A 17,096-nucleotide genomic window follows, 5' to 3' on the forward strand; every position below is an offset into this window, starting at 1 on the left:
GGAAAGTGAGGACATAATGAGAAAGTGGCCATCGAGTCAGAAAGAGAGCCCTCACCAGAAACCAAATCAGCTGGAAACTTAATCTTGGACTTTTGGCCTCCAGACTGTGAGAAAATAAATTTCTGCTGTTTAAGCCACATGTCTGTGGTATTTTGTTATGGAGCCCAAGCTAAGGCAGCAGGGACTGAGGATCACAGAAAGCACTCAGTAAATGGGTGTTGAATAAATCAAATCAGTTGGGATCTGGGCAGCAAGGCACTAGAAAGTAGCACCAGGATCTGTATCTACATTCCTCCCAGCAAAATTTCTGCCTATATCACGATGGAGAATGGAATAGGGACAGGTTCCAACGTGGAGCATCCAAAGAGGGGTTCCTCTCCCCAACTAGGAAGTCAGAGGAACAGAACATCTTCTCTGACACAGAGTGGAGCTTCTCCATGCGCCAGCAGCACACAAAGGCCAACGGCTGATTCTTCAGGCTGTTTCACTCTATGATAACTAGGAGTTGGTGTGGGGAGCGCATCAGTGTGCACTGCTATCATCACTTTGCTCTTTTCAGGCAAGCCTTTCTCCCTGCTATTAACAAATCACCATTATAGAGTTACCATATGAGGATAAACTGCTTGTCCTGGGTTAAACCTTTAAATATCACCTGATGACTCTAATCAATATTCTACTGCAGTTATATTAAATAATCACTGACTGAAACTGTGGCCTAGAGGTTTGAATAAAGGCCTAGAAATTAGAAACTCAAATTTAATCCCAGCTCTGCCACCGATGCTACTCTGTCCATGTCTCCCATTATTCATCTATAAAATGGGTGTAGCGACATTTACAGGAGTATGTATTAACTAGGAATTTCACATAAAGTGCTTCGAAGAGAGTGAACAACTGTGCCAATGTTGAGTACTTTAAGAGTGCTCGACAGGTCAATGAATCAGTATGCATCACTGTGGCCCTTAGTGGTCACAGACATGCCTTCTTGAACTTAGGCTGCCTTTATAAAAGACATGGTAGATGCCAACAGACTCAATGATCACCAAAAGAGTGCAACAAAAATTACTAACAGGCCAAACATCTCTAAAGTCAGAGTCTGGCTCTGACACCTACTTGCAGAGTGGCCCTGGGACTGTCGATGAGCCTCTCTGTTTCTCAATTTCCTATAATAGGAAGAATGCACTGTCAGAGATACTGGGACAACTGAGGTAACGTGAATGAAAATTACGAATTATATAATAAGATACAGGTATTTGACTTCAGATTCATTAGGCGAACAAGGAAACAAAACGGACCAAATAAGTAGAGGAATTCTCAGTTTGATTCTTCACTTTGTAATACATTCATTATGAGACTCTAAACAAGTCAGTTTACTTCTCTGGATTTTTAATCACCTCCCCAAAGAGAAAGGAACATAAAGCTATCTGAAGACCCCCCCATAACCATTCTGCATCATTCTGTGATTACAATAAAGTGAGATATTTATCAGTTTTCTCTAAAAGAGGATTATTTAAAAATTCAATAGTAAGGACTTTATGAACTCATCTAATGTCAGCAAACGTAGATGTGCTGATAGTCTAGAAGTTTCTTTAGAGCAAAGAACATATGATCAGAAGAACGAGCTGCTACTTTCAGCTTCTGTCTCCCATTTTTTTCTTTATGAGAAATAGGAATTTGATCTTCAAGGCCAGTTTGGTCTGAAAAGATGACTTTGATAGGTTGTCTTAGCAAAGAGCAGAGATAATACAAATTAAGATATAACTAGAGAACACCTGAAACTAATATAACATTGTAAATCAACTATACTTCAATTACAAAAAGTGTTCTTAAAAAGTTTTTTAAAAGAAGATTGTACATACCAAAAAAAAAAAAAAAGATGTATAACTGGAGCATAAACATTAAAAAAAAAATTCTAGCTGAACTTTCCAGAGAGGAGGACATCACATTGTACCATAATCTAAGAAGTATTTGGACTTTCTTTTCCCATACTCTGTGTGCATACACACATGTATATAAAGAGACTCAGACTCTGGTTATTTTAGTGAGTAGCAAACCTGACTAGTGTTTGACCAGAATGGCTACAGGCCACTAGCATGCCTGATGACTACAGACAAATCAGATATTATAACTTAGTCCAGGGGTCAGCAAACTTTTCTGTGAAGAGTCAGATAGTAAATATTTTAGGCTTTACAGGCCATATGGTGTCTATTGCAACTATTCAACCCTGCTGTTATGGTGCAAAAGCAGCTGTAGATAACATGTAAAAAAAAAGTGAGTGTGGCTGTTTTCCGGTAAAACTTCATTTATAGAAACAGGTGAAAGGTCAGATTTGGCCCACAGGTCACAGTTTGCCAATTCCTGGTCTATACCCCTGAACCTTGGAGTGGATTAGAGGGACTCCGAGGATTGACTCCTGGATTATTTAGGAATATAGCTGAGTTCTAAGGACCCTAAGAAGATCAAAATGGTCTTGGAAGGGTATAAGAAGGCTTATACAGATGACTAGCATTCCTAAGGGAGCAAAGGTGTGCCAAATCTAATCTGCGTGTCCAGAACAGAAGCTGGCTGAGGTCTGGACAGCAGTGTAAGGCATAGCTGGATTCCTGAAATGGTTCTGGGAGTCCTAAAGAAACTGGACTTATATGGTATCCAGGATGGATACATGGTAGGGGTCTTTGCTAATTAGGAACATGATGTTCAGGGATGGTGGAGCTAGAAAGGTTAGTCAAAGGTCAAGAGGCCATTCAGGGGGCAAATGATATCCTTAACTTCGGCTGAGAGTGTTATAGTTATTTTAGGCGAGTTACAGTGATTTTCTTAGTTATTGACTATTTTTCTAATTGATTAGAAAGAAAATTTTTGAGCTAAAATTTTTTTGTTTTTCTTTTATGGGCTGTGCTGTGCAGCATGCGAGATCTTAGTTCCTGACCAGGGATTGAACCCGTGCCCCCTGCAGGGGAAGCATGGAGTCTTAACCCTTAGTTAGACATGGAGTCTTAGTCTCTTGAGCTAAATTTTTAAGTACATGTATGTGACTGGCAATAGATATTGCCTACCAATTATGAAATAAATACGATTTTAGTCAATAATCAAGAATTTACCACCAGTTTACTGAAAAGACTACTAAAAGGGTATATACTTTGGGAAGAAGTAAATTGAATCCAGAAGGGAAGAATGAAATAAAGATGGAATAGTTTAAAAAAAAAGTGATAAAATGTGATTAAATCTAAAATTAAAAAAGATGATGCAATGTGATGGGGAGTGACTGAGAGTGGGGGGAGTTTCTTATGATTGGGCAGCCAGTGAAGAATCTTCTGAGGGAGTGACATTTAAATCGAGAGCTGAATGACAAGGAGCCAGCCATGCAAAGATCTGAACGAAGCATACCAAACAGAGTGAATAGCTGGTATAAAGGGATTAGGCCTGGCACTTCTGAAGAACAGAAAGAAAACTCCTATTGTGAGAAGTTTATGAGCAAGGTGGTGAGCAGGAGACAGGTTATATTGGTAGTTAGAGGTCAGATTGTATAGGGACTTCCTTCACTGTGTTGAAACAATGGGATCTGCATTTTAGAAAGAGTACAAGACTGTTCCAGAGAGACTAGATTAGAAGGGGTGAGAGATTAGGCAGGGAGATCAATTAGGAAAACACTTTATGATATTTTGGGTGCAGGGGATGAAGGGAAGAGAAAAATCAAAGATGGCTCCTGGGCTTCCCTGGTGGCGCAGTGGTTGAGAGTCCGCCTGCCGATGCAGGGGCCACGGGTTCGTGCCCCGGTCCGGGAAGATCCCACATGCCGCGGAGTGGCTAGGCCCGTGGGCCATGGCCGAGGATCCTGCGCGTCCGGAGCCTGTGCTCCGCAACAGGAGAGGTCACAACAGTGAGAGAGAGGCCCGCGTACCGCAAAGAAAAAAAAAAAAAAAAAAAGATGACTCCTAGTTTTCTAATCCGAGCGACTAGATGGATGGTGGGACCATTTATCAAGGGAAGGCTTGGGATTGAATAGATTTGTAGGGAAAAATCAAGACTTATGTTTGGAACATGTTTCATCTGAGATGTCCAGTTGATGTTTAACTGGAGATATCAAGTGGATAAGTTATATGTGAATCATGGGGGAAAGAGATCAGGAGTAGAGATATAAATTTGGGGTCAAAAGAATATATGTAATATTTAAAATCTTGATACCAGATGATGTTTAGCCAAGGGTTAGCCATTAAAGTTTAAAGAACCCTTTAGGCATGTGCATATGAGGGGGAAAAAAAACCACCTATCTTTTAGAGATACCTACTGAAATTCTTACAAATGAAATGATGCCTGGTATTTGCTTCAAAATAATGGGGGCGCGGGGGCTTCCCTGGTGGCACAGTGGTTGAGAGTCCGCCTGCCAATGCAGGGGACGCGGGTTCGTGCCCCGGTCTGGGAAGATCCCACATGCCGCGAGCGGCTGGGCCCGTGAGCCATGACAGCTGAGCCTGTGCGTCCGGAGTCTGTGCTCCGCAACGGGAGAAGCCACAACAGTGAGAGGCCAGCGTACTGCAAAAATAATAATAATAATAATAATGGGGGGAATGGGATGAGGTATAGATGAAACAAGATTGGCCATAAATTGATAGTTGTTGAAGTGTGGTTTTGGGGTAAGTGGTGGTTCATTTTATGAATCTATCTACTTTTGTACATGTTTAGAATTTTCTATCATAAAAAGTTTAAAATAAAAAGAGGGGAGGGCTTCCCTGGTGGCGCAGTGGTTGAGAGTCCGCCTGCCGATGCAGGGGACGCGGGGTTCGTGCCCCGGTCCGGAAGGATCCCACATGCCGCGGAGCGGCTGCGCCCGTGAGCCATGGCCGCTGAGCCTGCGCATCCGGAGCCTGTGCTCCGCGGTGGGAGTGGCTGCAACGGTGGGGGGCCCGCGTACTGCAAAAAAAAAAACCACACACACACACAAAAAAAAACCCCAAAACAAAACAAAACAAAAAAAAAAGAGGGGAATTCCCTGGCAGTCCAGTGGTTAGGACTCTGCGCTGTCACTGCTGAGGGCCCGGATTCAATCCCTGGTCAGGGAACGAAGATCTCACAAGCCGTGCGGTGTGGCCAAAAATAAAAAACAAATTTTTTTAAAGAAAGTAAATAAAAGGAACAATTTTAAGCTAGTCTCCATTAAAAGTGGTAGAAGCAGAGATGGAGAGAAGTAAATAGATTTGGGATTAAAAGGTGGTCCCCCATTAAAAGGTGGTAACAATTCCATGGTCAACATTTTAAACAAGGCACTCAGGAAGAAAGCAAGCCTGAATAACCGGAGGTACATGAGCAAGAGGGTAAGTAAGATTAATCAGGTAGACAGAGGTCACATATATAGGGCCTTCTTCAGTTTGGAGATATGACTGGTTTTATATTTAAGAAAGAGCACTTAGCTGTTCTAAGAATAGAATGCAGGGGGGAAACATTAAGCAAGGATTATCTTAAATTCTGATGTCCTAAGCATAATTTGTAAAGAAGTCAACTGTTATTGCTAGGTACTGTGCTAGATGCTTTACAGATATCTATTTAGTCCTCATAATATCTCTATAAGGTAGGTATTATCATCACTGTGGTACACATTGGGAAACTTCAGCTCAGAGAGGTTAAGTCAAAAGTCACACAGCTACCAGTGGTATAATTAGAATTCAAATTTTTGTCTGTCTGACTCCAGTGCTTGCATTTTTCTCACTATGCAATATTATTCCCCATGCTATGGACACCAAAGAGTTGTAGAGATGGTAGGTAAACTAGTGCTTTTAAAAACGATAATGGAGAAATTCCCACCTGGTCACAGACCAGACTAACCACTAAATTAATTTCTCTTGATCCAGACTAGCCGGATGGAAATGATGCCTATGGATACATTGTTGAGCCAAAATTTGACTGGTATCCCTGTCACCAATATTTTGCCCTTCCAGTTCATTTTTAATACTTCTGCCAGTACAGATTTTATTTAAAAAAGAAAATCACACTACTTTCATCCTTAAAAACTGTTTCTGCTACAAAATCTATAACATAAAGGGCCAAACATTTCAATGTAGCATGCAAGGCTCTTCAGTCTTTCTCAGCAGTTCTCAAACTTTTTCTCTTAAAAATTATTGAGAACTGTAAGGGCTCTTGCTTATGTGGATTATATCTATTGACATTATTACATTAGAAATTAAAACTGAAAAATTAAAAAATAATTAATTCATTAAAAAATAGTAAACACTTTAAATATTAACCAAAATAATATTTTTTTCAAATCTATTTAATATCTGGCTTAATAGAAGACAGCTGAATGCTCATATGTGCCTCTGCATTTGATCTGCTGTGATATGTTGCTTTGGTTAAAGTATATGAAACAGATCTGGTCTCATCCACATATGTAGGTGGGAAAGGTAGTATTTATAGTCTTCTAGATAATCGTGGATATTCTTCTTTGGTACTATATCAGAACTTGGCAAGTGGTAGTTTCTTAAAAGTTACTTGCAATATGGAATCTAAAACCATACCAATGAACTTTTTGTACTCAATTACATTAAATCCCTTGGTCTAACTTGCAGTTTCAATGGATCTTTTACTCATGCATAATTCTGTAACATCCTGCATGGGGTCATTTGGAAATAACCGGTTCACTGAGTTATGTGGATCTTCCAAATGTTGACACATTTCATTATATAATTTTAACAATCTTTTTTGCTAATGCCACCACCAATCTCATCAGAAAAAATGTTTAAGTATTAAGAAGCTGTCACGGTAGCAGATACAAGTTTGCAAAAGTTCTTATTTTGCTTGAAAGCGTGAATTTTATTATTGACAACAAATACTGTCAGCTGTTTTCCTTGAAGTAATAGGCTCACTATGTTCATTAAGAAAATATCTGCCAAACACCCAGGTCTGTATAACCACAGCTGGTCTGCCCCTTGTTCTTTCAAGATGGTCCATGAAAAAGGTGCTGGTTCAGCTTTGTAATTCAAATTTTGAAACTCAAACTCTTTTACAAGAGTTTTTCCTTGAGACAGCCATACTTTGGTATGCAGCGTAAGTACTCCCTGTGTACTTCTCATTTTATCACACAGAATTTTTAAACAGACATATATTCAAGGGTTGAGATTTAATAAAATTTAGTACTTTATCAAGGACATTCTTAAGTGAAACTGGTGTTTGTTTTTTAAAGCTACTAGTACCATATGGTGCCATGGTTTTGATTTGTGCAGGTAAAAGTAGTTTTACCCATTATTGTTTTTGCATCATCAGTGCAAATGTCAACACAGTGAAAAAGACAAATAATGTCTTAGTATTATTATGAAAATGGTGACTTTTACATGGTCACTATTTGACCTTGCATGGACCACATTTGAAGAACCACTGGTCTATTCATTATCCTTTTCCAGTCACCGGTCCTGCTTCTGTCTGTCATCATCATCTATGACTGCATATATTGTTCCTTTTGCCTAGTGTCTTCCTCAGCCTGCTGGCAAAATCTTATTTGTCTTTTAAGATCTGGTTTGTATTTCATCTCTGAGAAGCTGATTTCATGTCTTTTTTTTTTTTTAGCGGTACGCGGGCCCCTCACAACATGGCCTCTCCCGTTGCGGAACACAGGCTCCGGACACGCAGGCTCAGCGACCATGGCTCACGGGCCCAGCCACTCCGCGGCATGTGGGATCTTCCCGGACCGGGGCACGAACCCGTGTCCCCTGCATCGGCAGGCGGACTCTCAACCACTGCGCCACGAGGGAAGCCCTGATTTCATGTCTTTTAAGCTGATTTAATCCTTCTGATTTTTGCGCTTCTGTGCCACTCTGAACATACGTTGTTTTAGCATTTATCACATTGAGGGCAGAGGGGTTAGTATCATTTTCAAGCACCCCCTATGTGCCAGACCCTGTGCTAAGTCTTTAACATATTTTCTTATTATATCCTCAATCAATTCTATGTGATAGGTATCATTACAGCCACTGTACACTGAAGGACCAGATAGATAGCTGAAGCTGAAGTCAAACCCAAGCCCACTATTTCGGCAGTGTGGTAATCTTTCCCCCTATTTATCCCTATGGCACATATACAGCACAGTTAAGATATTCAATTTATGTCACCTGAACAGGCAAATAAATGAACTTCGTAACAATCTCATCTCATAATGCAAGACTCTACAAAGTCCCTCATCTTTCAGAGCCTAGAGTTTGGCCTTCAGTAGAGTATTTTTCATTCCTTATATACCATTTAGATTTGGAATCTTCATTTACTTATAGAAAAACTGGCATTTTGATTATATACCGTTTAGATTTGGAATCTTCATTTACTTATGGAAAAACTGGCATTTTCATTTCTTCCAGCAATGTGTTCCCAGCCGTGGGATGGTAATTTAATGATTACACTGCCATCAAGCTGGAAACATAAATGTTGACATTTGACAGTAATGTTTTTCCTCTCAAAGATGCTTCAAGTAAATACTAATGGTGTATCCAAGTAAATGAAGTAACTGTTGGAAAAGCAAATGGTGTATATTTTTCAACATGAGTATTCAAGTTTTAAAAAGTTAAAAAAAAAAACCTATTTGATGCTAATACCTCTTTTTCTACTTAGTCTGGGACCTTATGAAATGTGAAAATTCCAGTGTGCCTCTACAAAAAGCTTAATACCTCAAATTTGCTTTACTTAGACTACAGTACATTATCTTAAGAATGGTGGGAAGACCAGTGGTTCTCAAAGTGTGGCCCCAGGATTAGCAACAGCATCATCACCTGGGAACTTGTTAGAAAGGACCCAACTCAGACCAATTGAATCAAAAACTCTGGGGGCGGGGCCCAGCAATTTGTGTTTTAATAGCCCTCCATTTATTGTGATGCATGGTTAAATTTGACAACCAATGGGGCAAATGTGCTGCATCATTTGGATAAATGGATGTTACCTATAAAGAACTAATAAATTTTGGAAGATACGACTGGCCCATATACAAGCAAATCTGTGAAAATATAAGCTGTATAGTAAGAGGTCTGCCATACCAAGGACCTAGGCTATCCTCAAGCCTATATACAGTGGCACGCAGCCAAAGTAGAGAAATCTCATTCCACGGAAGAGGAGCCAAATTATTCCTTGACTCTGCCTTACAGGATGCGGATAAACATACCACAGCCATACTTAATGAGGAGTAAAGCCATTTGTTGATCTGCAAGAACTATCTGCCATTCCGTCATAGGTGACTCCAACCATGTGCTGTTTAAATTGCTTATTTTCTATATAAAACAGCAACCTGCGATACATGTGCTTTATTACCACTACTTTCAACTACCAATGACAAGCCTATTCTACCCAGAAATATATTCCACTATTCTACTTGCTTTGTTATTACATGGATTTAAGGAAAATAGAGACTTGTTAGCAGTTTGACTAGTTGGGGGTATGTAAAAAGCTTATTTTAGTAAAGAATATATATAAAACTTCCTGGCATTTTGCTAGAAAAAGTGAAGGCATTAAGTGTTCATTTTTATTTACACTTTTCTAAAGAAAAGCTGGTGAGAGAATCTGCTCTGAATCAGAGTTTTCTGTCTTTGCTGGGAGGAAGCCAGGCCTGGTAGAGAAGGCTCACTGTAAATCAAGAGGGAGGAAGACTCAGAATCAGATGAATGGACTGCTCAGGACATATCTTTGCTAAGAACAGAAAGGACAGGTGATATAAGGAAATCATCCCATTTGTTAATACAAACTTGGATAACAGTTCCTTGTTTTTATTGGCAGTACATTAATTTTGATTAAAATACAAATGAGAAAGAAAAAACTTAGGCTTCCTAAACATAAATGTTTATGTGAATGATTACAAGTGAAAATATAAAAATTTTGTTTGATTTTATGTTCATTAACAATGCAACATTATAGGAAGAATACCAGTTTTACAGTGAGACAGATCAAGGTTTGAATTCTCCCTCTGACAATTACTAACTGTGTGAATCTGGCCAATTCTAATTTCTCTAATTTTCAGTTTGTAGGGCTGTTACAAGGATTTGAGATAAATATTTGGAATGTGCCTTATACAGGCTAGGTGATCAATAAACAGTTATTCAAGTATTAAAGAAAACTGATGCTCAGAGAACTGGTGTGGGTGTACAATTTGCCTAGTTGGATTGAGAATTATATCACTGGGTCTCAATCTCAGTAACCAACTTCTCTTATTTCACCTACATGTTAAAAAACTATAAACTGCTTGCCCTTTCCCCCACCTTTCCACAACACATGAAATAAGGACAGAAAGAGACAGAAATAAAAAAAACAAATATTCCCTTAAAAAAAATAATGGAGATAGAGATAACACCTTGGTGAAAGCCCAAAAAAAAAAAAAATGGTTAAGAGTTTGATTTCATTTATAGTGAAGGAAAGAATAGTATCACCATTTATTCATTTGATCCTGTTTCTTCCTCACACTATCATAGCAGTTCAAAGCAACAAATTATTTATTGCTCTTAAAGTATTATGGATTTGCTTTTCTTTTAAAGCCCCTCTGCATTTATCAGAATGCAGCAGGCTACTTTAGCTAAAGATCCAGGGCCATAAACCTTGTTCAGTGCAATAAGATCACTTTAATAATATTCTAATCTTGAAATGCAGTTGAAAAGATAGATGATGGTCGCTGAGTGCTACTTACAAACAAAAATGGCTCTCCAACAATCTTAAAGATGCAAAAAACTTAGCAACTGAAAATGTGTTTTAAAAAATTCCCACATTCTGCCAGTATATTTTACATACCTGAGAATTTTCTTAGGAATCTGTGATGGAGAAGAATGACTCCTTTTCTTCTTCTCTGAGTCCTGTAGTAACCCATCCTCTGCTCTACCCTTCTCTGTGACTGCTGACTGCTCTGCCCTGGCTTTGCCCTGATCCACACTGAGCTGGCCTTGGGCAGGGTCACACCTGTACATGAAGACGATGGCTGGCTTCTCGCTGGATTCTCCTTTTGCCTCTGTGAACCAGTGATGGCGCTGAACTGGAGGAGGGGGCAGCATGTGGATGACTGTGCCGTCCAGGCCCACCAGTTTCCCTTTCTCTCGGTCTTTCTCTTTGTCGTCCTCTTCATCTGTTTTCCGACGGCGGAAGAAACTTTTAAATGATATCCAGCGTTTAGGTTTTGCATCAGCGGCCCGCCTGCTGCCTTCAGAGTGCAAAACTGATTCAGCTTCCGTTGACCTGGTAGGGCTAGTTGGCTTGGTCCAGTTGGTGAAATGCCTCTGCAAAAGGTTACTTGCATGGTAAGGGGAGGAAGTCGAGCGTGGTGGGGGAAAGGGGGGTGGCGGCTCACTTTGGGGGTTAGTCACTAATTTGGAGGGAGGGGTGGTGACTGGCTTTGTGAGTGGATCTTTCTGTACTTTGGTGGTAGGACTTTCTGTGGTCTGAGGTGCTTCAGCCTCACCACTGGGCTGGGATGTGAAGAGAGACTTGGGCCGGACTGGTGTACTCTTAGGTGTACTCTTAGCAGCACTGGCATCGGGAGGAATGGCATAAAGCTCTTCCACACTGCAAGCTTTAGGGCCAGACTGGGGCATTTCTGGAGGAGACTGTGGGGGCTGGATAGAAGCCACGATCTGAGAAAGCACGGTGCTTGCCTTCTCCCTGGCGCTGCTGCTGCTCACTATCGGAGACTCCTGAGTGCTTTCTGTTTTGGCCACAGGCTCTTGAGTGGTTCTCTGGAGCTTTGTCGGGGAGCTGTGGCTGGAACTGTAGCTCCTCTGTGGTGAGGACTGACCTCTGTTAAGACAGCTGTTAAACTCCTGAACCTTCTGAGCCACTGAACCCCTTTTACGCTCTGTGCTGTTTAAAAACCCTTTAGCTTGGGGACATTCAGTGGCTTTGCTAGTGGTATTATCAGACACTTTGCTTTCAGTTTCTATTTCTTCATAAGTATGGCTTATTACACTTGTGGTTTTTTCCTTCACTGAAAGTTCTCCACTTGTTCCGAGAAAACTTTTGTAAATGGCTAGATTGTCATATGCATTTGGATTGATTACAATGGGAACTTTGATAGCATTTTTGGAACTCCGAGCATAAGTTGGCTCATCGTGAATGATAATTGGAAAAGGTGGCATACCGGCATTGTTATAACTATTAAATTTTATTTCAGACAAATTAGGTGACTTAACAGGGATGGTTTTGGAGGAAATGTTTGTAGCTGTGGGTGAAGTAGGTGCTGATTTGTGACAGTTTTTCCTTGGAGGGACATTTGGTCCAGTCCCACCGCTAATTAATTCCACCTTAGGTATCTTTTGTCGTGGACTGGTACTGGAAGTCCATACTTCCTGGTAGCGGATTGCACTGGATTTTTGGAAATGGGCACTTATTTGTCCTGATGTCAGTGTGGGTGATGTCACTGGAGAGTTTGGAGTAGAAGATGAGCTTTTCGTCTTGGGACTGTTAATAGGGCCCTCGAGGTGCTCACTGGCCATGGCTGCTGACACATCCACGACAGTATATGGCTTGCACAAAGGCTGTTCCAGATTCACAACTCGGTAGGGCTTTGCTTGCTCTTCTACAGGAACGAGGTTTATTGTTACTGCTTGCCCAGTAATATCAGTAGGGGCTTTACTTTCTTGCTTCTCAGTTTGTACGGCAATCTTGCCATCCTTCTCTTCCAATCGGAGAGCAAGGACTGCTTTGTGCGTCTCTGGAACTTTTACTGAGCTTTTGGATGCTTGTGCTGAGTCCTTCTCCTGATTATTACCAGAGAGGCTTTCATAATTGGGCTCACTTTCCTTCATGTCCTTAGAATCTCCCGGGTTACCAGGAGCTATTCCCACATTACAAATCTTCTGGGATAAACTACTGGCTGTCTCAGAACGTGATTCTTCTGTTAAAGAGGAATCTGGGGATGTGGAGTCAGACGACACTATGCTCTGAATGCTTCCTGGTCCATAGGAGACCACAGAAGTCTCTTCATAACCATTCAGGATTTCATCATAACTGTCATCATAGTCTACAGCACAGATTCTTTGCAGAGATTTATTTCGCAGGGGGACAGTATTCCATTTTTTGTCCACAAAGAATCGAACAGGAGACAAAGTGTTTGCCCTAAAGTTGGCAAAGCGAGGTTGCCCTCTCATGCGAATCTCCATGGCCAGCAGTTCTTCATCACTCTCATCCCAGCTCTCGTGCTCCTCCTCCATGTTACTCAAAAGCACATCTTCCTCACTCTCTTCGCCACTAGAAAACTCTGGGTAACAGAATCGACCCCCTTCATTACTGATCACTTCTGTGCTCCCACTCAGAATAACATGCTTGCCCTGAGTATCCTTTATTCCGCCCATCATGCAACTTGGTGGAAGCTTTCTTTCCAGTGATCGTTTATAGCAATCATTTATTCTTCCTAAGAATGTTTCTCTGGAGTTTGTTTCATTTCCTCTTATTTGAGGGGTGGTATCCAAGCCTGCTATCTCCTTTAACACCTCAGTTAGTCCACTATTGTTATTTGATATCTTCTTTGCACTATCATTATTCCCATAAGGCTTAGGAACATGGCTAAATCCTTCAATGTCATCTTCATTATTATTATTAAGTGGTTTCTGATTCAAGGCCATCCTATTTCGGTTCCATCCTATGATGACAGGTTTGTTCTCACAGTGTTCTTGGATACTAAGCTCACCACACATACTTTGCCCATCTGCCACCATCATAGTGGGCTTCACAGCTATAGTGGGTTTTTTAGCCACAGGAGGCCTGAAATTTCCGGTGTTCCTGATTCGGTGGTTGTTACTCTGATTGGCATTAGTTTTATTGCCATGGGTGATGGGTGCCTTCTCAGGGTCTGGGGGGAGCTGATGTAAGCTTTTAGGTTTAAAGCAGTTCTTGCATTCACCAGGTTTCCAAACGTGTTCAGTAAAGGTATTACAAGCAGACATTTTTAAAAATAGAACTTCACAGACAATGCTTTCCTTTCAGTGCATGGCAAAACTTTCATCTGTTAGTTTTCACCTCCCCTATGTTTCATAGCAGCTCTTGTAAGTGTGATCAATCTGTTGGGGGAAGGGGGAGAGAAGAAGAAAATCTGAATGGAAAAGGTACTGTGAAGCTTACCATGATGAATAATTTGAAAATACTGGCTCCAACTTTTCCTTAAAATAAAAGATTGAGAGATAAACTAATTTGGGCACTTTATGAACTCTCTTTGGCTAATGAGCAGTTTTGGAATGTTAGTTTTTTAACCATAATTTTATGCACTCTCATTGAACCAGGTATAACATTTCATTTGATGTCTCTGTGACAATGATACTGTGAGCTTCCCCTCCCAGAAATGTCTTTGAAACCGTTCTTTCTGTTATCCTCCAACCTGAAGCTTCTTGGTCCATTGTGGGTTCCTCTTCTTCTGCCCACCCTTTATATTTGGATATCTCATAGACTCCTCAAACACAATGCATTCAGGACTAATCTTCTGTCCACCTCTTTTCTCAACTCTAAGGAACTTCTGTACTCTAACCAGTCCTCCTCTACCCTCCAGGCCACCTTCTTCCTCTGTCTTTATCCAAGTTCAGTTACTGTCACTACCATCCACCCACATAGCTAAGCTTCAACCTTCAGACCATTCTTGACACCCCTCCCCTCACTTCTAACGCCACATCCTAAACCCTTTTGTAAATTAGTCTTGCCAATTTTTTTATATTTCGTAAAAATATTTATTTAGGGCTTCTCTGGTGGCGCAGTGGTTGAGAGTCCGCCTGCCGATGCAGGGGACACGGGTTCGTGCCCCGGTCTGGGAAGATCCCACATGCCGCGGAGCGGCTGGGCCCGTGGGCCATGGCCGAGGAGCCTGCGCATCCAGAGCCTGTGCTCTGCAATGGGAGAGGCCACAACAGTGAGAGGCCCGCGTACCACAAAAAAAAAAAAAAATATATATATATATATATATATATTTATATTTATATTTATATATTTATTTTGGCTGCGCCAGGTCTTCGTTGCGGCATGTGGGCTCTTTTTTTAGTTGCGGCGTGCAGACTTCTTAGTTGTGGCATCTAGTTCCCTGACCAGGGATCAAACCTGGGCCCCATGCATTGGGAGCACAGCGTCTTAGCCACTGGACCACCAGGGAAGTCCCTAGTCTTGCCAATTTCATCTATTACATTTCACTGGATCTCCTTTCCATTACCAGACACTGCCAGTAGTTCAGATGCCCACCATCTTTTGCCTAGATTCCTGCAGTAGGTTGCTAACTGATCTCCATGCCTGTAGTCTCACCCCTTTCCAATCCAACCTCTCTACCCTTGCTACTCAAATTATGGTCCTCAGACAAGCAGTATCAGCCTCATCTCGAAGCTTGTTAGAAATGTATTATCTTAGACTTGCAGTTTATCCTCAAGATCCTTAAAGAATCTGAAAAAGAATGAATATATGTATAACTGAATCACTTTGCTGTACACCTGAAACTAACACAACATTGTAAATCAACTATACTCCAATAAAAATTTGAAAAAAAGAAAAAAGAAAAAAAAAGAAATGTAGTATCTTAGGTCCAATCCCAGACCTACTGGATCAGAATTTGCATTTTAATGAAATCTCAGGTTGACTCCATTGTTTTGTACTACTATCAGATTTTCCTTTCTAAAATGCTAATATGATCATCCTATTACCTAGCTTAACTATTCTGTGGTTCAATATTACCTAACGCATTGGCTCCCAAAGGTCAGATAGGGGTTGCTAGATAGGTAAGAACCACCTGGGGAAACACCCAAGTCAATCTCTAAAGGAAAAGTCCAGGAATCTGATTTTTACTACAGGTAATTCTATGTGCATTGAGGTAATGGAACCTCTGAGTCACAGGATGGAATACAATCCCCTTAGGTTTGCATGATATAGTCCTTGCCTCCCTTCTAGCCTTATGTATTAAAAATCAACTAGTCTTATCATACTCTAAATGCCGCTGGGCCACTCATTTCTCCTGGGTACCATCGAAGCCACTTGGACATACCTCCATGAACAAGCACTTTCATTTTTAATTATCTGTTTTCTCACTAGTTTTTGAGCTTCTTTAAGCCTGGGATATATCATACTCATCTCTGTATGTCTAGCATAAGGAGCTGGATAAACACTGGTTGATTAAATGTGCTGGTTTTGAGGCTTATCTTTAAAAAATAATCTCGTGGCTCTCTCTCTCTCTGTCTCTCTCTGTCTCTCTCTCTCTGTCTCTCTCTCTCTGTCTCTCTCTCTCTCTCTCTCTCTCTCTCTCTCTCTCTCTCGTCTCTCTCTTAGGCACATAGCTATAGACCTTCCCACAGAACACCACTACAGTCTTACATTTCCACTTTGGATATTATCATAAAGCTGGCAGTAGGCATGTACATGTAAGAACTATTTTAATAGCTGAAAAGTTTAACTTCATTCCTGTACAATGACAGTGACAGGATCCTTGGTTTGGTCAGAAACGCAGCCTTTACCCAAGTTTCAGCACATTTTTAAGGAAGGAAAGAACATTTTATTTAGTTAATATATACAGAGCTACGCCCCTTGTAAACAACACTCATAGAGCACTTTGCCTCAGTGGATGAAGTGCAGACAAAGATCAAAGAATTCCACACAGAGAGCCCAATGACTTGGCCAAAATCTAAGTTCACTCTTTGCTGGAGACCACTGAATGGCTTTTTTCAATAAAGTAAAAATATATTTTTCAAGTGTCTGTTTGAAAATATTTATTTACTCTTTCAGATATTCAAAAAGCTATATCCCTTAGTTGGTAAAACCATTTCCTGCTAGTCTGAGACTGAAACATTTTGAGCAAGGAGAAGAATGGCATAAAATTAGGCTGAAAAAGAGAGCAGGGTCCAGATCATGTGGGGCCTTTTATAAGCTTTTAAAGATTATGGAGTTTATCCTAAGAACAGCAGGAACCCACCAAAGGGTTTTAAACAGGGGAAACAAGATGATATAATTGGCATTTAAAAAAGACAGCTCTGACCAAAAATCATGAAATACTTAGGTATAAGTCTAACAAAACACGTGCAAAATCTAAAATCTATATGCGGAAAACTATAAAAGACTGAAGATATCAAAGACCTAAACAGAGAAATATATCAAGTTCTCTCCATGTTGTTAAGATGTCAATTCTCCCCAAGCTGCTCTGCAGATTC

At 40.7% G+C, this 17,096-nt stretch overlaps 1 protein-coding gene across 1 annotated transcript in view; it reads right to left on the reverse strand.

Annotated features, from left to right (window-relative positions):
• Window positions 1–14,779, reverse strand: part of PEAK1 (pseudopodium enriched atypical kinase 1) — a 64,170-nt gene extending 49,391 nt beyond the window's left edge. Inside the window, exon 1 of the mRNA XM_022580119.3 lies at window positions 10,738–14,779. Coding sequence (XP_022435827.2) covers window positions 10,738–13,877 — 3,140 coding nt within the window. The 5' untranslated portion in view covers window positions 13,878–14,779. The remainder of the gene's footprint in view (window positions 1–10,737) is intronic.
• Between the last annotated feature and the right edge of the window lie 2,317 nt (window positions 14,780–17,096).

This window comes from Delphinapterus leucas, chromosome 2, assembly GCF_059928025.1.
Source record: "Delphinapterus leucas isolate spDelLeu-1000000601 "Yukka" chromosome 2, BTC_Dleu_Yukka2, whole genome shotgun sequence".
Classification (NCBI taxonomy): Eukaryota; Metazoa; Chordata; class Mammalia; order Artiodactyla; family Monodontidae; genus Delphinapterus; species Delphinapterus leucas.